Below are 24,077 nucleotides of genomic sequence, written 5' to 3' on the forward strand. Positions count from 1 at the left end.
AAGCAACCCTGTTGAATTGATGTGACTGAGAGAAAAGGAACCAACCTGTATACAGAGCAATGGAACCCACAGAGATGTACTCAGGCTCTGCATTAATCTCCTGCTCTAGGTTCTGGAAATAGAGAATCTGGGATTCAAACTCAGAAAGCAAGGGATTGTTCATGATAAATGTCCTAATGGTTTCTTCTTTCTCCTTTTGCCAAATGTGATTATAGCTTTTGAAACAGTCCATTGATGTAATAACTTCCTAGAAGAGAAATAACAACAAATTTGTGTTGAGAAGAAAGAATTGGAAAAGCTATCCTGACAGAAGTGAATATTTCCCAATTGCTAGTGGCTCCCATAGATTTACAAAAATGCTTAGTGAACTATGTGCTTAGTTGGAAATGCCACTGAACTTAGACTCTGAATAATGGTGTGGACATGAATTCAGGGCCAGCAATAGTTTCAGTGTCAGCATCCCTGATCTAAGGGAGAGAAGCAGAAACTAGAAGAAAAAGAGTCCACAAAGACCCTTGTGTACAGGGCCATCATTATTAGCACCAGACCATAGGTTGAAAACCAGTTTAAGATCATACCAGGAGCCGGCGCCATGGTTCAGTAGGTTAATCCTCTGCCTGCGGCGCCGGCATCCCATATGGGTGCTGGTTCTAGTCCTGGCTGCTCCTCTTCCAATCCATTTCTCTGCTATGGCCTGGGAAAGCAGTAAAAGATGGCCCAAGTCCTTGGGCCCCTGCACCCATGTGGGAGACCGGGAAGAAGCACCTGGTTCCTGGCTTCAGATCAGTGCAGCTCCGGCCGTTGTGGCCATCTGGGGAGTGAAGCAACAGAAAGAAGACCTCTCTCTCTGTCTCTTCCTCTCACTGTCTATAACTTTACCTCTCAAATAAATAAAAATCTTTAAAAAAAACATACCACAGGACTGGGATTATAAGGAAAATAACTGTGAGATCACTCCACCCCTTCCCCAGATCTCCTCCAAGATTCTTCATTGTTTGAACCCACTGGAAGTATCAATGGGAACCTATTGACATGTTGGCTAAGTTCAGAAAGTCATAGGGTGAAGAGGCAAACAGAAGATAGCCAGCATCAAATCCCAATGGAAGATTTCATGGAATGGCTTAAAATGTGTATTTATTGGAAAAGAATTAACATCTGTATAATACTGTAACATTATACACATGTTCATATCTTCCAATCTTTTTCAAAAATTCCCTTAAATTTTACAGTAATCTTCAGAGAGATCCCACACATTTCTCATTATATATGTTCCTAATGTTTTACAATGATATTCTTATTATTTTCTACTATGATGTTTTGAATATTTTATTTTATTTAAATTATACAAATTTTATATATTTCATATATACAGATTTAGAAACAAAGTGAGGTTTCCTCTCCCTCTTGGCCACCTTTCAACGCTTCCCTCCACCTCAGATTCCCATTCTTAATTTTTACAATGAAATATTATCGCTTCACTTAGTGATCATATAGTTAGCCCTACTCTAAGTAGAGGAGTTCAGCAAATAGTATGAAGGGAAAGAAAACAAAACAAAACAAAGCAAAACTAAACAAAAGATCACTACTCAATGGAAGAGACTAGGGTTATAAAGAATTACCCATTCTCCAAATTATTTTTTACTATTTCTGTAACTGGACATGGGTGGCATTCAAGTTTTAAAAATTTATTCTCAAACGGTAGAGTTAGAAACATACCAGGGGATTCCAATTCAATCCCATCAAGGTGGCATGTACCAATGCCATCTCCCTAGTCCAAATGATCAATTTCTGTTCACAATTGATCATAATGATAGGACTAAGAACCAAAGGGATCACATAAACAAGAATAGTGTCTGCAAATACTAGCTGATAGAATAAAAAAGGGAGAGAATGATCCAACATGGGAAGTGAGATATACAGCAGACCCATAGAATGGCAGATGTCCTAAACAGCACTCTGGCCTCAGAATCAGCCCTTAAGGCATGTGGATCCGGCTGAAAAGCCCATGAGAGTATTTCAGGCATGGAAAGCCAAGACACTCTGGGGTGGGGGGGGGGGACCTAAATGAAAGATCTCCGCAAGTGAGATCCCAGTGGAAACAACGGGTCATCAAAGAAGGAGGTACCTTTCTCTGAAGGGAGGAGAGAACTTCCACTTTGACCATGGCCTTGTCTAAATATGATCAGAGTCGGTGAACTCAGGGGGCTTCCATAGCCTTGGCAGCTCATGACAAGAGCCTAGGGTGATTACTGAGGCCATAAACAAGAGTGTCAATTTGTTAAGTCAACAACAGGAGTCACTGTGCACTTACTCCTCATGTAGGACCTTTGTCCTTAGTGTGCTGTACATTGAGATTTAATGCTATAACTAGTACTCAAACAGTATTTTTCACTTTATGTTTCTGTGTGGGAGCAAACTGTTGAAATCTTTACTTAATGTATGCTAAACTGATCTTCTGTATATAAAGAGAATCAAAAATGAATCATGATGTGAATGGAAGGGGAGAGGGAGTAGGAAAGGGGAGGGTTGCGGGTGGGAGGGACGGTATGGGGGGAAGCCATTGTAATCCATAAGCTGTACTTTGGAAATTTATATTCATTAAATAAAAGTTTAAAAAATAAAATAAATTAATTAAAAATATTTTTATGAATTAAAAAAATTATTCTTTAATAAAACAGTCTAGTTTGCTACCAATTGTGCCTCTTTAAGAAATGGCTCACCCACCATTGGTAAATAGGGGATGGAGTCCATTTAAGAGGAGATCACGTTATGAAATGTTATATATCCCAGCATTTTGTTTTGCACCAGCTACAGTAGGAAACCACAGGAGAGCAGTCCTGTGTGCCATGCCCCCACTAATCAGTCCTTTTTGGATCAATGTGGTCATGACTTTCTCTTGAGAATGTTCTTTGCATACCTGATTTCTTTATATTTTATCATTGTTTCCACTTAGCACCCACAACTGCTCCTTGTACCACCTTCCACCAAACTGTTTTCACACTTTTATAAAGTTCTATAATTACTGTGGTATTACTGAACATGTGAATATTTTTCTATGATTGCTACTTTTAAATTTTTACTATGATTATTATTGTTTCTGTTACTACTGTGCTTACAAAATTGTCTCAATTCTGAATATATGACTCAACTCTGTTTTTCTCATATTCCTATATTAATATGCAACTTTGCAAAACAGGAGAATTTTCAGAAACATGCCTGCAATTATCTTTCAATTGACAATGAATTTAACTCTCATCAGACCATAATTTCATTCAGATTAGCCTCTTGGATTTACTTGGTAGATAATCATATCATCAACAAATAATTTGTATTAACAAATACACTTATGAATAGATCTGTATGATGTTGACATGCATACCAGGAATGTATTGAAATATCACACAGATATATTCATAATTTTAAGACAGTTTGGAGCATGAATCTCAAATTATTGAAAACTCCTGATATAGACAGAATTCCAGAATTCTGAGCTCTTTCAACATCCAAGAGTTTACAATATTAAGAATTTACCCTAACAACTTCTTCAGAACAAAGTAAAAAAAATCAATAAACAGGGCCGGCGCCGCAGCTCACTAGGCTAATCCTCCACCTGCAGCACCAGCACCCCGGGTTCTAGTCCCAGTTGGGGCGCCGGATTCTGTCCCAGTTGCTCCTCTTCCAGTCTAGCTCTCTGCTGTGGCCCGGGAGTGCAGTGGGGGATGGCCCAAGTGCTTGGGCCCTGCACCACCATGGGAAACCAGGAGGAAGCACCTGGCTCCTGGCTTTGGATCAGCGCAGCGCACCGGCCGTAGCGGAGATTTGGGGAGTGAACCAACGGAAGGAAGACCTTTCTCTCTGTCTCTCTCTCTCACTGTCTAACTCTGCCTGTCAAAAAAAAAATCAATAAACAGAGTGCAGAGACAACAAACAGAATGGGAAAAATACTTGAAAACTATTCATCTGACAAAGGATTAATGTACAGAATATGTAATGAACTCAAAAATTCATCAATGAAAGAACAAGCCAGTCAAGAAATGAGCAAAGCATCTGAATAGACATTTCTTAAAAGAAGAAATACAAATTGGAGACAAATATATTTTAAAAATGCTCAGTGGCCGGCGCCGTGGCTCACTAGGCTAATCCTCCGCCTTGTGGTGCTGGCACACCGGGTTCTAGTCCCAGTCAGGGCACCGGATTCTGTCCCGGTTGCCCCTCTTCCAGGCCAGCTCTCTGCTGTGGCCAGGGAGTGCAGTGGAGGATGGCCCAAGTGCTTGGGCCCTGCACCCCATGGGAGACCAGGATAAGTATCTGTCTCCTGCCATCGGATCAGCGCGGTGCGCCGGCCACAGCGCTCTAGCCGCAGCGGCCATTGGAGGGTGAACCAACGGCAAAGGAAGACCTTTCTCTCTGTCTCTCTCTCTCACTGTCCACTCTGCCTGTCAAAAAATAAAAAAAAAAAAAAATGCTCAGTATCACTAGCCGTCATGAAATTCAAAACCACAATGAGATATCATCCCACACCAGTTTGAACAATTGTTATCAAAAAACAAAAAATATAACTCTATGAATTTAATGATACTTCCCTTCCTCCCTCTCCCTTTCTTTTTTAACCTTGAGATAACAATTTTTAATTTACATTATAGCCAAAGGCTTCATGTTCCACTAATTAAAGAGTTCAACAAGAAGTAAAAAGCCCATAGTTCAGCAGGAATATAAGCAAGAGTTATAAATGAAAATATATCCATTTTACTCATATAAAGTAAAATTTTACAGTAATCACAGATCATTAGAACTATGTTATATTCTTTGAATTGTGCCTGAATCACATCAAATCTATTCTCTTTGTATTAATATCACATTAACATGAGAATTGCATTGTAGTAATTATACATTTGCTGTGACCATGAGAATCTAATAACTAATAAATTCCTTTAAAATAACAAATAAATAAAACAAAAAGACAAGATACAAGAAGTAAAAAGGAAATAAATAAATAACAAATGCTGGTGAGGATACATACAAAAGGATAGACTTACACACCATTGGTAGGAAGGCAAACTAGTACAGCTGCTGTAGAAAAAAAGTATCCACGTTCCTCAAAAACCTAAAAATAGATCTATCATCTGACTCTCCCACTTCTGGGTATATATCCAAAGGAAGTGAACCATCATATGAAAGAGATACCTACATTGTCATGTTCATTGCAAGACCATTCTCAATAGACAAGATATGGAATCAACATAGGTGTCCATCAATGCATGAATGCAGAAAAGAAATTTTGGTATATATAAATATATTATACATGAAATGGAATATTATTCATCACTTTAAAATTTAAATTATGACATTTAGAGCAAAATGGGTAGAACTAGAGGTTATTAAGCAAAGTGAATTAAGCCAGACACAGAGACACAAATACTGTATGTTCTGTCTTGTATGTGAAAGCTTTTTTAAAAGGTCAATATGAACTCAGAATAGTGTTTACTGGAGACTGGGAGTGGGCAGTACACAGAAGTGATTGAGGGGGATGTGGAGAGGCAGATAAGGGCACCAAAGCACAGTTAAATAGAAGTAGTAGGTTCTGCTGGCCCACAGCACAGGGGTGGGGCAGCCATAATTACAATATTGGATTTATACTGCACAAAGCACTGCAGGAGAGGAGCTGGTAGGCTCTAAGTATTGAAGAAGGGTCTGGAGATAGGGATGCTGATTGCCTAATTTGTTCAGTTTATATTGCATGCATGTATTGAAACATTGCACTGTGCCTCAGAAAAGTGCACAGTGTAACATGTTAATCAAAAACATTTTAATTACATAAAAAGAATACACTCTAAATAAGTTTTAGACTCTTGCCTATAACCATGACTATTTATTAAACTAGATTGTATTAGGATAGAAGCAACCTAGACCTTAATGGAAAAATTACATGGACGACATATGCAGAGCTGTTCTCTTCAAGTTACTCTAATTACCAAGGTTATGTAGTTTGTTCAGTCCAGCAGTGTTTACAGGAGAGGCAGTTTTACAAGTTGATAGCCAACTTATAGATGTGTTGAATGTAGGCTTCTTTTATCTTCTAATCCAATCAGCCATGGCAAGAGAAAAGGGGCAGGGATCCTAGGATTTTCTTGTGGTTCTGACAGAATCATTCAGAAGGAAGTGTGGCTCTACAGAGCTGACCAAGTCCAGAACTATTATTAAGTGTTAATACATTCTTTCAGAAATGCAATAAATGTGAATTCTATTTATTAAACTATTTCCATAAATGTGGAAAAATTCTCAAGTCAGTTTAAGTACCAACCCTTTGTACTATTTTGAGAAGACTAATATCTGTTTATTTCCTTCATATTTCATAAAAATAAATGTAATAAAATGATACAAAGATAAGAATTTGGTTTCCAACAATATGTTGATTCAACTACTATGTCTTATCCCCTACATTTCCATAATAGTGGCTGATTTTACTGAGAAAGAAATAGACTTTACTACTGATTAATTTTATTATATTTTCTATGATTACTGAGATATTTGAAAATTTGAATGTTTATTATTCTCATAGAATACTTACCTTCATTATTTACTATAACCCCTGATAAATTAAGCATTGGGTAAGTATTTGTAAAATTATGCAAACACTGTCCCTGGGGAAAATTAAATACAGAACCTTCAATATATTAAAGAAGGAAAACTGGAAGTACATAACTACAGACTTCCAGTTCCCTCAAGAACACAACTGGAATTAAACTTGCTACTTCCTTGGATTGCTAGAATAATAGTAGTTCTTCAGGGTGCTTTCAAACAAATGTAATTCATTCTATCAAAATTGAGTAGTAAAAAAAATTAGTATGCAATAAGAGTTACTCCCTAAACATTGGAAAATACTTTTATGGAGCCAACAGGTTTTAGCGACAACGTGAATATACACTTTTTCTTAAATAAAAAATAATATTTTGGAGTTTTAAGTCTTGACATTACAAAGTGATCAATTTCAGTTCACAATTGATCATACTGATAGGTCTAAGAGTCAAAGGGATCACATAAACAAGACTAGTGTCTGATAATACTAACTGATAGAATAAAAAAGGGAAAGAACAATCCAACATGGGAAGTGGGATACACAGCAGACTCATAGAATGGCAGATGTCCTAAACAGCATTCTGGCCTCAGAATCAGCCCTTAAGGCATGCGGATCTGGCTGAAGAGCCCATGAGAGCATTTCAGGTACGGAAAGCCAAGACACTGTGGCAAAAAAATGACCTAAATGAAAGATCTCTGTGAGTGAGATCCCAGCGGAAACAACGGGCTATCAAAGAAAGAGGCACCTTTCTCTGAAGGGAGGAGAGATCTTCCACTTTGACTATGACCTTGTCTATATATGACCAGAGTTGGCGAACTCAGAAGGCTTCCATAGCACTGGCAACTCATGACAAGAGCCTAGGGAGATTACTGACACCATAAACAAGAGTATCAATTTGTTAAGTCAACAACAGGAGTCACTGTGCACTTACTCCTCATGTAGGATCTCTGTCTTTAATATGTTGTTCAATGTGAATTAATGTTATAACTAGTACTCAAATAGTATTTTACACTTTGTGTTTTGGTGTGGGTGCAAACTGTTGAAATCTTTACTCAATATATACTAAATTGGTCTTCTGTATATAAAGAGAATTGAAAATGAATCTTGATGTGAATGGGATGGGAGAGGGAGCGGAAGATGGGAGGGTTGCAGGTGGAAGGGAAGTTATGGGGGGAAAAACCCCATTATAATCCATAAGCTGTACTTTGGAAATTTATATTTGCTAAATAAAAGTTAAAAAAAAAAGTCTTGACTTTGAGAACAAATTTGCCTAAACAAAAAAGGAATAATTGAGGGAAAAACATTTTGGAAGACAAAGTAAACCTGTATTTACATCCATATCCAATGGAAGTCTGTATTGATAGTAACAATTTTTATATCTTTAGTTTTATCTAATTTTCTTGTGGCAACACAGGGGTTGTATTTAAAAAAATGTCTGTGTAGATTCCAAAAAAGTTAACACCAAAATAAACTTATCTTTTAATTCCACTACTTCACTGTTTTTTTAATATACTCATTCACACATAGAAATTTTATCTGTCATTTTATAAGATTTACCTGACTATATAAATATTAAAAGTTAACTGTAAACCTTACCCTATTTCTAATATGTTTGTATCATTTCTTCCTTGCAGGTAAATTACAACATTAGATTGACTTATGATTTAGAACACATTAAATTTTTTGAAAGTTCATTTCATTTGTACAAAAAAAAAGACTAAAAGCACTACACAGAACACAACATGAAAATATGAATGACAGTTACATTCTACAATGAAAGCTCTTCAATTAAACAAACATTTGCTCAACACGTACCTATGCCTTTAGCTGCTCACTGAAGGCATAGTAGGTAAGACTTGGGCTACAAGCAGGACAAGCCTGTGATGTTCAAAATCACACAGACACATGTTAGACCTTGCTACAAACCTTCTTGACGTACCTTCTTGGTTGAGTTGATGATTGTGCTAAGCACAGAGACTAATTTTACTATCTCTTTATTGTCAGAAATGTTCTTGTAATAGTTCTTGGTTTGCACAGGAATGGGTAAATTTACAGATGCTATCTCAAAGGTATCTAAAATTAAAAAAAGAAAAGTCTATGTTAGCATAGAGAACATATTTTTAAAAAATAAGAAGCTTTTCATAATATAGAATAGGGATTTCTTCTCCCTTATAAAAGCAACCCTAAAAATTGTCAACTTTTCAGGACTCTGGAAATTAACCAAAGCTTGCAACAATGTAAAAGTGCTTATTTGAGAAAAATGCTGGCTCTTGACAACAGTTGCAAGTTTTGTGGTGTTTAACTTGCTCTGTTCCCAGTACATCCTCTCTGCCTATGTGGTAGCCTTAAAAACCAGCAGCCCTGCAACCATCTTAGCTGTGGAAACCAATAGTCCAGAACTGTCACTGTTTGACGTGCCTGGAAGATACGCCCTGGTAAAGTCCCACTCCAACAATTTTTCTTTATTTGACTATTCAGAACTTATTGAGTGCAGAAAGCTCTGTCCACAAGGTATTTGAAAAAAATCAAGTGACAACTGCTTAATATCACAGCTACTTAAGACAATGATATTAGTTGGGACAAGTAATTTTGGCCAAAAAAAGTTAAATATCTGGGGAATGAGGTGTCTACAGAGAGCATTATAAATCCTTGATACATTCCTGGGGATCTAGAAGATTTACATACTTTGACAGAGCTATGAACATGCCCAGGAAAGACACACAAATGCCCCAGTGTTCCACTTCTGACTGAACCTAAGTCCTTGTACAATCAATAAATAACAACTTGGATAGTATTTCGGACTGTCTGAGCCTTCAGGGTTTTCCAACACACATATAGGCTATCTAAGAAAAGCAGATAAGACTTACTGGTTTAAAACATTAGCAGAAATCTGTGCAATCATTAGTTGACCACTAAACTAATGAGCCAGAAACTATAATAGCTAATACTGCAAGGAAAACAGATTTTACGAAATTAGTTCAGAAAATCAATGAAGGAAATACAGTAACAACAAACGCTGGGGGAAAGAGAACTAATTTTCAAGAGTTGGGACATGATCATTTTTATAATCGATTTTCAACAAAAAAAAATTGTGAGACATGCAAAGAAACATGGAAGTAGTGTCTATACACAGGAATGAAAGCAATCAATAGAAACTATACAAGAAGCCCAGACACTGGAACCACTAGACCAAGATTTTTAAACCAGCCATTACAGATACATTCAAAGAACTTCAGAAATCATATCTAAAGAATTAAAATATAAAGATTATACCTTACAAGATAGAGAATATCAATAATAAGACAGAAATATAAAAGAGAACACAGATTCCTAAGGTGAAAAGAACAAATGAAATGGAAATTCACTAGTGGGGCTCAACAACAGCTTTGAGATGTTCAAAAACTCACTAGTGAATTTAAGCCCAAGTCACTTAAGACAGAGGCTGTTATTGTTTGGAGAGATCTTTATTTTTTTAGTATCAGTGTTTTATTCTAAGTACTAAATTTTATATTTTCTTTCACATTCATTCAGGTTTTTTTTTTTTTTTGAGAGACTGATTTTATATAAATATGGAGAGAGATCCCAGCAGATGCTATTATACTCCACAAATTCCTGTGGGAATTTGGGAGCCAGGAACTCAAGTCAGGTCCCCCACATGAGTGGCAGAGACCCAACCACCTGAGCCATCACCTGCTGCCTACCAGAATCTGCATTAGCAGGAAATTCGACAGCAGAACCAAGACTGAAACCCAGACATTCCAACATGGGATGTGAGCATCCCAGCTAGAAGCTTAGCCACTAAATCAAATGCCCACTTTCCAATTTACCATGTGATTCCTTCTGTGACTCATTGATCATCTGGGAATATATTTGATTTCTATATACTTATGATTTTCCTGAGTCTCCTTCTATTGTTGATTTTTAATTTCATTTCATACAAGGTCAAACGTACATTTTTTATTATTTCAATACTTTTAAACTTCACTTCAATACATCCCAAATTACAAGGACATTTTAGTGAAATAATTACAGAAAAATTCTTTAAGAAAGAAAGGGACATTCAATCCCATCAAGGTTGCATGTACCAATGCCATCTCACTAGTCCAAGTGATCAATTTCAGTTCACAATTGGTCACACTGATAGGTCTAAGAGCCAAAGGGATCACATAAACAAGACTAGTGTCTGATAATACTAACTGATAGAATAAAAAAGGTAGAGAACAATCCAACATGGGAAACGGGATACATAGCAGACTCATAGAATGGCAGATGTCCTAAACAGCACTCTGGCCTCAGAATAAGCCCTTAAGGCATGCGGATCTGGCTGAAGAGAGTATTTTAGGCATAGAAAGCCAAGACACTCTGGCATAAAAAAAAAAAAAACCTAAATGAAAAATTGAAAGATCTCTGTGAGTGAGATCCCAGTGGAAAGAATGGGCCATCAAAGAGGGGGTACCTTTCTCTGAAGGGAGGAGAGAACTTCTACTTTGACTATGGCCTTGTCTAAATAAGATTGGAGTTGGTGAACTCAAAAGGCTTCCATAGTCTTGGCAACTCATGACAAGAGCCTCGGGTGATTATTGATGCCATAAACAAGAGTATCTATTTGTTAAGTCAACAACAGGAGTCACTGTGCACTTACTCCTCATGTAGGATCTCTGTCCTTAATATGTTGTTCAATGTGAATTAATGCTATAACTAGTATTCAAACAGTATTTTACACTTTATGTTCTGTGTGGGTGCAAACTGATGAAATCTTTACTCAATATATACTAAATTGATCTTCTGTACATAAAAATAATTGAAAATGAATCTTGATGTGAATGAAATGGGAGAGGGAGCGGGAGACGGGAGGGTTGTGGGTGGGAGGGAAGTTATGGGGGGAAAAAGCCATTGTAATCCATAAACTGTACTTTGGAAATTTATATTTACTAAATAAAAGTTAAAAATAAAAAAGGGACATCCAAGTACAGGAGGCACATAGAACTCCCAATAGACATAACCAGAAAAGATCTTTACCATGACACATTGTAGTCAAACTCTCCACAATAAAACATAAAGAAAAGATTCTAATATGTGTACAAGATAAATACCAGATTACTTTCAGAGGATCTCCAATTAGACTCACAGTGGATTTCTCATTAGAAACCCTACAGGCTAGGAGAGAATGGCAAGATATATTCCAAGCTTTAAGAGAAAAAACTGTCAACCCAGAATATTGTAGCCAGCAAAGCTCTTACTTATGAATGAAGGTGAAATAAAGACCTTCCATAATAAACAGAAATTAAAAGTATTTGTCACCACACATCTAGTCTTACAAAAGATGCTTAAGGATGTACTATACAAAGAAACACAGGCATGATCATCACTACAAAATAGGAAATCCAAACTAAAAAAATCGGAATATTTATGGAAAAATGGCAGTGCCAAGCTGTTACTTATTAATAGTCACCTTGAATATAAATGGCCTTAACTCACTAGTTAAGACTGGCTGAACAGATTAAAAACGGATTAAAAAACTATACCCATCTATCTGCTGCCTACAAGAAATGCTTCTCACCAGGAAAGATACTCGTAGACTGAAAGTGAAAGAATGCAGAAAGATATTCCATGCTAACAGAAACCAAAAAAGTGCTGGTGTAACCATCCTAATACCAGACAAAATAGATTTTAATATAAAAACAATTAAAAGAGACAAAGAAGTGCATTATGTAATGATTAAAGGCTCAATTCAACAGGAAGAAGTGACTATTAAACACATATACACCAAATTACAGGGCACCTGGCTATTTAAAAGAAATGTTAATGGGACTAAAGGCAGACATAGACTCCAATAGAATAGTAATGGTGGACTTTAATATGCCACTTTCAGCAGTGGACACATCAACCATACAGAAGATCAGCAAGGAAATAAGAGTCAATCAACACTATAGACCAAATGGATCTAACAACTATCTACAGAACTTTTCATTCTACAGATACAGAATACACATTCTTTTCACCTGTGCATGGAACTTTCTGCAGATAGACCATGTTCTAGGCCATAAAGCAAGTCTCAGTATGTTCCAAAAAATCAAAATCATACCATGCATCCTCTCTGACCACAATGGCATGAAGCTCAAAATCAACAACTCAGGAATCTCCAGAACATTTGCAAACACATGGAGATTGAACAACATTCTCTTGAATGAACAGTGGATCATAGAAGAAATCAAAAGAGAAATCAAAAAATTTCTGGAAAGAAATGAAGATGACAATACAACATAACAAAACTTATGAGATACAGCCATAGCAGTGTTAAGAGGAAAGTTTATAGCAATTGGTGCCCACATCAAGAAATTAGAAAGGGACCAAAAGAAAGAATTATCGATGCACCTCAAGCATCTAGAAAAATAACAGAAAAACCAAATCCAAAACTAGTAGGAGAAAATTAATCATTAAAATTAGAGAATAAACAAAATTGAAACAAAAAAAATATATCAGCAAAACAAAGAGCTGGTTTTTTGAAAAAATAAACAAATTTGACACACTATTGGCCCAATACTATTGCTCCAACTAACCAAAAAAGGGATGGAGAAGATCCAAATCCATAAAATTAGAGATAAAAAAGAAATGTAACAATAAACACCATAGAAATAAGAATCATCAGAAATTACTACAAAAGAGCTGTATGCCAACAAATTGGGAAACCCAAAAAAAGCAAATAAAATACTGGACACATACAACTTAACTAAATTGAGCAATGAACACATAGAAAACTTAAACAGACCCATAACCAAGACAGAAATTGAATCAGTAATAAAGACCCTCCCAACAACAACAACAAAAAAAGGCCAAGACTGGATGGCTCCACTGCTGAATTCTACAAGACATTTAAAGAAGAACTAACTCCAATTCATCTCAATCTATTCAAAACAATTGAAAGAGAGGGAATCCTCCCAAATTCTTTGTATGAAGTCAGCATCACCTTAATTCCTAAAGCTCAAAAGGATAAAATAGAGAAATAGAAGTATAGACCAATTTCCCTGATGAACATAGACACAAAAATCTTCCACAAAATTCTAGCAAATCAAATCCAACAATACATCTCAACTTAAAATATAATTCTCTGTTGGAACATATTTTGAGTTTGAATTTTAAATAATTCTAGGAAATAAAACAATATTTATTTTTAAATAATAGAAAATTGAAATTCATACAGCATTAGCATGTGCTTTTTACCTTAAATTAATAATCAAATAATATTATAAGCTATGGTGAAATTTATTTTGAGATGTCTTTTTAAAATTTTTTGTTTATTTGTTTTAAAGACACAAAGAGACAGGCAAAGGGCTCATTCCTCAAATGCACCCAATAACCAGGGCTGGTGAGGCAGGAATTCAATCTGGATCTCCCACAGGGGTAGAAAAAATTTAGTTACAAAAGCCATCAGTGCTGCATCTCAGGGTCTGCATTAGCAGAAAGCTGGAGTCAGAAGTCAAGAGCCGGGAATCAAACCTGAGTTTTCTGATGTGGAGCGTGAGTATCTTCACTGCCACACTAAATCAGTTCCCGTTTTTTGAACCTTCTTTATCCTCCTCACTAACATTATTTTAAAGAGGAACTTGCCTCCATTGTTTCCACATAGATATTTGGTTAGTCATCTCAGGGAAGATATACATCAACACAGTTATACAAGGCTTGCTGTTGTGGGGCTCATTAGAGATGGAATTAGGACAAATAACTTGAACATCTTATGTCCCTAATATTACTGAGTACAAATGAAAAATGTGGGTTATACAGCAAAAATCACAGCCCACATAAGAGGTCCAAAAGATAGGTAGATTATGTGATTGTGATGATGAAATATTACTCTTTACCCAATGAAACTCAAATTTTGCCTCAGTTCTGATTATCACATTGGACCCATGGGAAGTAAACAGTATGTCATGGTGACATGAAAACATACAGATATTAATATTTTGCACACCTAAAATTTACCCATCGATTAATATTTTGATCTGAAATGATTTGAGAATTTTAGGGAGTGGGGAGGAATAAAAGAGGCCTTCAAAAAGCTTGTGAAAGTGCATATTATGAAAAACCTATGCATGGATTTCAAAATATTTTACACAAAACTGAACATCTTTTAATTCCACTTTTTTCTTTTTTTAGGTGCACAGGTTTTATTTGAATCATACTTGGGGTTTTAAGAATTTTCTTTTTTGTCTTTTTTTTATTTAATAAAGCTCCTGATCCATCTTCCACTGCTTTCTCAGCCCATAAACAGAGAGCTGGATCAGAAGAGGCGCAGATGGGACATCCCATATGGGATGCCAGCGCTGCAGGCAGACAGCCTACTACACCACAGCACCAGCCACTGTAGATACAATTCTAAGAACATAATGATATTCTTTCCTCCCTCCCCCCTTCCTCCTCCTTTTTTTTTAAGAGATAATACTTTAAATTTACATTGCATTAAAAAGGCTAACAAGTTTAACAAGCAAAAAGACCCTAGTTTAGTGGGAATATAGACAATGGCTATAAACAATAATTGAGTGGGAAAATGACCATTTTACCCATAAACAGTAAATTTTAAAGTAATCACAGATTATTAAAACTAGAGTAATACAAATTTCTTAACCACTAGTTTCACAAAAGTAAAAAGAAAAGTTTTACAAAACTATATTTCAGCAATTCCACTTTTCTGCAAGCTTTACAAAGTGTTCTGATTCACTTGATTTGCAACAAATTTTTAAAAAACTAGAAGAATATTACCTTGAAGTTCATTTTCTCCCATTTCATCATCAGAATCACTATCCTCATTGTTATGTGAAGCAGCCACTTTTCTTTCATGCATCTTTTTCTGCAATGTAAAAGGATTTCTTCAGCTCCATCTGTAAATAAGTCAGCTTCCATAAGAAACAATGTCTTCCTCCCACACCCACCTTGGACAACAGCTCGCTGCTCCACTGTCTGACCCCCTTGGGCACACTGATGATGCACTCCACAGCTTTGTTCAGTGTCTGCTGTATGTCTTCCAGGGCAGGAGCCATGGCAATGTTGGGAATGGCCAGAGTGATGCTTGCCCGGAAAATGGGCACACTGCTCAGCTTCATCACAGACACACTGTTCCTGTCTGAGTTAACACAAACCAGAGAAGAATTAGTATTCATAATATAAAACAGATCTTACTAAATTTTCATCAGAAAAATTAAAGTACCTAGAACAATATACAATAAATTTATAATCGAATAAAACTTGTTTAATGAAAAAATGGAAACTAATGAAATATCTAGTTTTGCTCAGTGTAACAGAGCAGTTCAGTAGAACCAAGCAATTTTCTGCTGACTACAATTGGTTGATATACTGTCTGTGGGGAGCAGCTCGGACTAGACTGTTACTGGAATTAAGACTTATTCTATGCATCTGCTCTCCCACAATATGGCGCTGGGAGAGAAGAAAACAGCTTCTACACAGCTGCCTCCAGTTCAGCCAATAAACTGTAGGACTTGCTCCTGATTGGAGGAGAGCAGCGTACTCGGCGTGTGGGCAGCCGAGTTGGGATTGGCAGAGGAGGACTATAAAGGAGGAGAGAGACGGCATGCAGGAGGAACATCTAAGGGAACACCTGTGCAGCCCCCAGAGAGCCGGCCGGCGGTGTGCCGCTCCCCTGCGGAAGTGGGGAATGTGGCCAGGGGGAACTGCCCTTCCATGGAGGTGGAAGGGACAGTAGCCAACCCGGGAAGAACCAGCAGCAAACCCGGGGAGGGCCGAGCAGACGAAAGAACAGCGCAGGCTCCTGTGTCGTTCCTCCACGAAGAGGGGGAGCGACACTGTCCATAAAGAACCAGGCTTAATTACAAACTCTTACATAAAATGTCAAAGGTGACAGAGTCCAAATAACAGGATACAAACAAATTAGTTAAATGCAGAATAAGATAGCAAGGAATGGGTGCCAGCACTGTGGCTTAGCAGGTAAAGCTGCCGCCTGCAGCACTGGCATCCCATATGGGTGCTGGTTCCAGGCTTTGCTGCTCCACTTCAATCCAACTCCCCACTAATGCACCCAGGAAAGTAGCAGAAGATGGCCCAAGTCCTTAGGCCTCTGCACCCACATGGGAGATCCAGATGTAGCGTCGGTCTCCTGGCTTCAGCCTGGCTCAGCCCTGGCCATTGCAGTCATTTGGGGAGTGAACCAGTGGATGGAAGAACCCGATCTCTCTCTCTGTGCCTCTTCCTCTCTTTAACTCTTACTTTCAAATAAAATAAACAACTCTTTTTAAAAAAAGAAATAAATAAAAAGAATAACTACCAGAACAAGCCAAACTGAGAACAAAAATTCAGTCTGGAATTTCAAATAAAACATATAACTTTCCTAATATCATGTGTTTAATCAGAATGCAAAGGAATCAAAAAACAGAAAAGAAACTGTAACTCATCATTCATATTGAGGGGGCTTTTAAAGTTGGATATAGATTGTAAGAGTAGGTATACACAGATACGGGCGTATGGTATATGTATGTGTGTGTGTCATAATTTATATCATTGGAATTACCTATAATACATAAAGTTGCAAATCAAATGAGATTTAATATTTAGTATATCAACCAACATTTGATCACTTCTAACAGCAACCTTGTGTTGATGAAAAGGAGTATCTTCCATTCTAAAGTGAAATGAAACACCATAAACATGGTACCATACAAAAAATTCTTTTAAAATGTCCATTTTTATTTATCAACATTTCCTCAATATTAAATACGTTTTCCCTTAAATGTCAGTATTTAAAATAAATAAGAATTTATTATACTTTTGATGCTTTAATTAATCGTTCTTATTTCTTATTTTTTTTTATCCTTTTTGAGAAGGTTTGTACTTTGGTGGATTTTTGTGGTCAACCTGAGGAACTCAACACCTATTTCTGAACTATGCAAGTAAGAGATGATGGTTTAGAGGAAACTGACTGGGAAGTACTAGGTTGACGTGAAAATAGTAAAACAAGTGCTGATTTGAAGAGTATGGCATTAATAAGATCATTCCCACTTTAAAAGACTGGTAAATAACCTAATTGAACAATGAGATAATCTTATTCATACATTTATTTTTAAAGTTTGTATATTTTCTCTAATTAAAATTATTCTTTATAAATTTTTCATTTTAACTTGTATTTATTTGAAAGACAGAGAAACAGAAAAACAAAGCCAGACAGAAAAAGATCTTCCATCTGCTGGCTCACTCCCCAAATGCCTACAATATCCAGTGCTGGGCAAGGCCAAATCCAGGGGCCCAAAACTCCATCCTGGTCTCACATGTGGGTGGAAAGTATACAAGTACTGGAGACATCACCTCTGTTTCCCAGGGTGCACATTAGCAGGAAGCTGGATCAGAAGCAGAGTCGCTGAGGATCAAATCAAAGCACTTGGACATGGGATGCAGGCAACAAAGGTGGAGACTTAACCTCTGTGCCAAATGCCTGGCCCTAAATAATTCATTTTCTATGTCCTCATCTCACAACAAACAGATTAAATGTGATACTGGCCTGTAAGGGGAAATACCATGATCATGAAAAGTGATATAGATTTTGATGTTATCAACAAAAGCTTAGCAACCGAAGGCAAATTACTGAAACCCGCTCTGTTCCTGTTACCTCCAGTTTAGTATGAGAGTGATGAGAATGCATCTATTCACAGAATTGTTGGATAATCAGCATCCATCATGGTTAAGCTTATAAGAAGGCACGGAAAGACAAATACAGGTTCTCTCTCAATCTGAACTTAAAACAGTGATTACTAGAGGTTGGGAAGGATAGGGGTTGAGGGATAGAAGAAGGTTGAATAACAGGTACCAAAACAGTCACACAGAGTTCACAATCCTAGAGCTCCCCTGCACAGTGGGCAGCTACAGGTCACACCAATGTACTATTTACTGCATGACATCTGGAAGAGTGGCGCTAGTAGGCTCCAAACACAGAAGGAGAACAAGGCAGAGAAGCTGGTTGCCTGGTGTGCAGGGTTTACAATGTGTACACAGGCTGAAATTCTGCACTGTATCCCTCAAAAATGTAAAAGTACTACATGTAATATAAAACTTTTTAAATAAAATTATTTTAATTTGATAGTACTATACATGGTGTGCACAAGCACACACACACACACACACACACACCAGCAACTATGCCTGATCAGTCCGTGGGCAACTGTGTGGAATCAGATTACCCTGGAAGTTAATTGCGTGGGAGGAGTGAATGCGTTTGCGGATGGCCTCCAGGGTGTTCCTTGTAACTTTCAGGAGAGCATCCATGTTTTGATGGTTGAAATGGGAGAGCAACTCGCAGGCTTCTTCCAGCATCTCTGTCCCTTTCTTCCCTCTCGTGACTGTCATCAATGGCAGGGAGCCAGCCTCCGCATTAAGGGGAAAAGGCAGGGTGTCAGAATTTCCTTCTTCTCTTTTGGCTATTAAAGGATGAGAGACACAGAGGTAAGTTAGATGGAAAGACAAAAAGACAGATCTATTCATCTATTGCAATTAAAGGGGAGAAAGTTAAGATAAATTGCATTCAAGTTCAGTATCACTTAAACAGCACACCTCTGTCAAAGTGAGGCCATCAAAGAGTAGGACCAAGTGGACTAATGGAGGCATCTCCTCCCTAGTGTGAGGAAACACGTGTATGAGAGAAGCAGGAGCTATGACTAAAAATCCACACAGGGTCCCAGGGAGGTGGGTTCTGACAGACTTCTCTGCCATCCGTACCCTAATGCCTTAGGGGAATAACTTCCCTCGCCCAAGTTTCAGTATTCCCTTTCCCACAAAAGCTTTTCTCTGGTTTAGATACCCTGTAATGGGAATTCCAATTCATTATCCATTCAGCTCCATGGATAAAATGAAATAAAATGCTCCATACACATACAAGGGCCGATGCAAAGTATATGTTTGTAGAGCTCAGCAAAAAGTAATGGAAATTAACAATGTGGAGCCATTACAAATTACACGTTTATAAATATCATCCGAAAACTGGGAGACTGTTGACAGAATTGTGATATTAACTGATAAATAGAAAATTAAATTGTAGTTATCAATAAATGTCCTGGAGAAACAAAACCGTTATATTACCATATCACTCACCTGAAGTTACATTTTTTGAATCAGCACAAATTTTGTTCAATATTTTCTCACTGTCTTCTTTAGATTGTACTTCCACACTCAACAACATATTTATTAGCTCGTTGACTGCTTCTTCTACTAATGAGCTTTTAAAATGTAATATCTGAGCACCTTTTACACAAAGATCCTAATTTAAAAAAAAAGACAGTATCGTATTTGTTTATCTTAAGAGCATATCAGTAATAATAGCAACACCACAGATTCAACCTCCAGGTGAGACTGCAGCCTCCAGTGATGTTCACCACAACCTTCACACCTGCCCAGGCCAGGTGTCCTGTTAGGAAATGCATGAAAGACAAGGGAACCAACTGGAAGACAGTGAATTGAGTCAAATTGCACCTACTTCTCCAGCACGGAGCAAAAATTCCAGAAGCCACCAGCACCCTCTGTCCCCATGAAGAGAGCACATACATCCGCTCTGACCACCTTATTTCTCGCCACATCTTTGTCAACAAGTCATGGTCATTGCCCAGCAGATTCTCAGACATGGTCACCTCCCTCCCTCACATTTCTTAGGAATGACATTTAGCATACATAAATTAATACGATTTTAACTACTGTTATCAATTCTGCAGGCAATTAGACAGAGAAGGGGAGAGTGGTGCATGAGGGAGATAGACACAGTATTAGTTCCTTACCAAGCAGTTGGAAAATGAGCCCATAAAACAACAGAGCTCCATTCTAAGTTCCATTGTCAGGCATCCTGAGACTCTAATCTGCCCTGGGACCATCTCCTTCAATCATCAACCTTGCAATTGTTCCCTCCTCATCACAATGACCTTCACCTCCAGAGCCTGAGGCATTTTAATGCATTTGCACAGGAGCAATCTGATGTGACCTAAAACAAACTACTGAACTTTTCTATCATCACATAAAGTTCAATCTAACTTCACTCTCTCAACTCAGAACTTCACACAACTCCCAATCTCCACCTGTGGCTCACAGACCATTACAAAAAAAGATGGAGACAGTTAAGACCAAGAGGCAGGTCAGAGATTAGGTAAGGGATAGAGTGAAAGTAACATGATTCAGTAACAAATATAGACTCTGGTGCCTAATTTCCTAAGTTCAAATCCTAGGTCTACACAATTAAGATAAATCCTTAGCCTCAATTCCCTCACCCATGTAAGCCAGCTCCTCATTCTCTGAGATGACAAATATTTTTTAAAGTCTGTGTCTTAACTCCCCTGACTCTACCTTGGGGACAAATACAAATGGACCATGATGTCTCCCATCCTTAAGGCCAGCTCTTATAGGAATCCTTCAATTTACTTCCTAGTAGTTCTTTCAGTCCTCTCAGCAATATAAACATACAGTTGAAAGCATAAAATTCCTTTATATGAAAGTTCTCAAAGATGAGATCTATAACTTCTCAAAAAACTAGTATAGTTCTAACAGGATTGTTAAATCTCTTAATCTTTTTTCGCTAATAGAGGCTATAATCATAAGTATGTAAACAGCATAGAGATTAATGAAACAGGGTACGAGCAGAATGAGGCAAAGTGGTAATAACTAGATTCATGAAAACATCCCCTCTGCCAAACAGAATAAATCAAAGACGCTGCTGCCACTCACCCTGCTTCATTCCAACAACTTACTCCCAGAAGTGACACTGGGACTTTGAAACTGACCAAAGGGATCTGTCTCTAAATGCTGCATAGTCCTCTCATTTGCTATTCATATGAGCCTCCACTATTTCTTCATTCCCATGATGCTTCAGCTTTGGTCAATCAAGAACTTGGTATTTTTTTTTAAGATTTATTTCTTCTATTTGAAAGACAAGGTGACATAAAAAGGGATACACAAAGAAAAAGAGATCTTCCATCCACTTGTTCACTCCTCAAATGGCTGCCAACGGTAGGGGCTGGGTCAGCCTGAAGCCAGGGCCCCTGCCCCCCACATGGGAGTTCAACAACCTTCTAGATCCTCCATTTTCTCCAGGTTTGCTCATTACTAACCCCTAGTCATGCCCTCTCCTAATTACATGATTCCTCACTTCAACTATTCTTCTACTGATATCTTTCATTTGGTCATTCCCTCAGCTTCTTCCTGCCCCACCCAGACGCTCATCCCAAAGGGTGATCCACCCTCCCCACCTGCACACACAGACCAGGGCCACACTAATGCTTGGCACTGGGAACTCATGGTCCCCAAACTCATGGCCCCAAGTGCTACCCAGGAATTATTCTGTATGATCACAGTCACTTTCCTCTCCCAAGGCCCCATAACTGCTGCCTCTCCAAAAAGCTTACATCATCTTCTATCACACTCAGCTAATGGCCTTGATTATTAAAACACAATTAAGAAGAAACTATGACATGGTGACTCATCCAACTCTCTGATTCCACCTTCTCACCAAGAAGGCAAAATGGGCTGTCTTGAACCCCTTTTCCTTCTATTTCAGTGAATTTAAGGGTTCTTCTTTTGTTACCAAATAATCTCAAACTTGAGTTTCCCAAGCCTGTCCTGCTTCCCCAGAGACTCTACCTACCAACCACCACCTTTCTTCCTCTCTGTTAAACCTTATCCACAGCACATGAACACATGAACTGTACCTCAGCACAGCACCTTCCTCCTGCTATCATAACAACATGCTTCTACCACAGGGCTGCTGCACATGCTGTTCCCTCTGCCTGAAATGCTCTTCCAGATACTCACAGGGCTTGCTCTCTCACTTCCTCTGTTCAAATACCATCACCAAAGTCACCCTGGACCAACAGCATAAAAACAGAACTCTGTGTCAAGTGGTTCTTTTCTCCCTTGCCCACTTAATTGTTCTCCAATGAACTTATCACCACCTGGCATGCTACCTGCTTATTGGTCTGTTGATTTATTTTTCTGTTTCTCCCTCTTGAAAGTGGGTGCAGGGGCCGGCACCATGGCTCACTTGGTTAATCCTCCTCCTGCAACACCGGCATCCAATATGGGCGCCGAGTTCTAGTCCCAGTTGCTCCTCTTCCAGTCCAGCTCTCTGCTGTGGTCCGGGAGGGCAGTGGAGCATGGCCCAAGTGCTTGGGCCCCTGCACCCGCATAGGAGACCAGGAGGAAGCACCTGGCTCCTGGCTTCGGATTGGCGTAGCTCCGGCCGTAGCAGCCATTTAGGGGGTGAACCAACAGAAGGAAGACCTTTCTCTCTGTCTCTCTCTCTCACTGTCTAACTCTGTCAAATAAATAAAAAAAAAGTGGGTGCAATGATGATGGGAATTTCACCTGTTTTTTTACTGAATCCCCAACAGTGGTTCAGGTAGGAGTTCCACAAAATATTGTTGAAGGAATAAATGAAGTATTAAAAGTAAATAAATTCAAGAGAAATTATTAACTTATATTAATAACCAAAAATGCAAAATAACATTAAGCTTCATGACTTCTTTTCTACCTAAACTAAAATTAGTATATTATAATAAAAGTGTTCATTGGAAGGTGAAATCAGTACCAGAGCATTGCACTGTAAGTTGTTAACATCCTTTTGAAAAGCAATTTAGTGACAAATTTGAAGAGCCAACAAATAAAGCCAGAGTCTTTGACTCAATAATCAAAGAGAAAATAATAAGGCCGGCGCCGCGGCTCACTAGGCTAATCCTCCGCCTAGCGGCGCCGGCACACCGGGTTCTAGTCCCGGTCGGGGCGCCGGATTCTGTCCCGGTTGCCCCTCTTCCAGGCCAGCCCTCTGCTGTGGCCAGAGAGTGCAGTGGAGGATGGCCCAGGTGCTTGGGCCCTGCACCCCATGGGAGACCAGGAGAAGCACCTGGCTCCTGGCTCCTGGCATCGGATCAGCGCGGTGCGCCGGCCGCAGCGCGCGGGCCGCGGCGGCCATTGGAGGGTGAACCAACGGCAAAGGAAGACCTTTCTCTCTGTCTCTCTCTCTCACTGTCCACTCTGCCTGTCAAAAAAAAAAAAAAAAAGAGAGAGAAAATAATAGTAATGGGGAAAAGACTTGATACACAAATATATTCATCATCCCTCTTGACAAAACAACCAAAACTCCAGAAAACATTTAATTTAGACCTCTTGTGATAATATAATAATGATTTAATATAAACTGAAGATTACCAAAAATGCAGGACAGAATCAACACAGCAGGCCAGAGACTGTGTTCTGTAAAAGACCTGCTTTCGAGATTGGACCCAGACTGGCCTCTGGGAGTTTGGCTGTCAGGAGGTTGTCTGCTGCTCAGCTGATAAGGATGACTCACTGTGCTTAGGCTGCTTGTACAATGTGGTTTATCCTGAACACCTGCTTTCTTTCTGGGAGTCTGGGATTTTGGTCCACGCTAGGCAGAATATGCCCATGTGGCAGACCCAATAAAAGCCTTGGCACAGAGTCTTCAACTGACTTCCCTGGGCAGACATTTGCTCGC

The 24,077-nt window shown here is 38.5% G+C and overlaps 1 protein-coding gene across 2 annotated transcripts in view; it reads right to left on the reverse strand.

The window, feature by feature from the left end:
• DNAH5 (dynein axonemal heavy chain 5) overlaps nt 1-24,077 on the reverse strand; it is a 335,739-nt gene that overhangs the window by 178,854 nt on the left and 132,808 nt on the right. For both annotated transcript variants that reach the window (XR_007922507.2, XM_051853566.2), the window contains exons 18-23: nt 19,682-19,847; nt 18,775-19,011; nt 15,505-15,695; nt 15,335-15,422; nt 8,517-8,650; nt 46-247 (exon numbers count right to left, since the gene is read on the reverse strand). Coding sequence is in view for 1 of the 2 variants with exons in the window: in XM_051853566.2 (XP_051709526.2) it covers nt 46-247; nt 8,517-8,650; nt 15,335-15,422; nt 15,505-15,695; nt 18,775-19,011; nt 19,682-19,847 (1,018 nt within the window). In the remaining variant the exon portion in view is untranslated. The remainder of the gene's footprint in view (nt 1-45; nt 248-8,516; nt 8,651-15,334; nt 15,423-15,504; nt 15,696-18,774; nt 19,012-19,681; nt 19,848-24,077) is intronic.

This window comes from Oryctolagus cuniculus, chromosome 14, assembly GCF_964237555.1.
Source record: "Oryctolagus cuniculus chromosome 14, mOryCun1.1, whole genome shotgun sequence".
Taxonomy (NCBI): Eukaryota; Metazoa; Chordata; class Mammalia; order Lagomorpha; family Leporidae; genus Oryctolagus; species Oryctolagus cuniculus.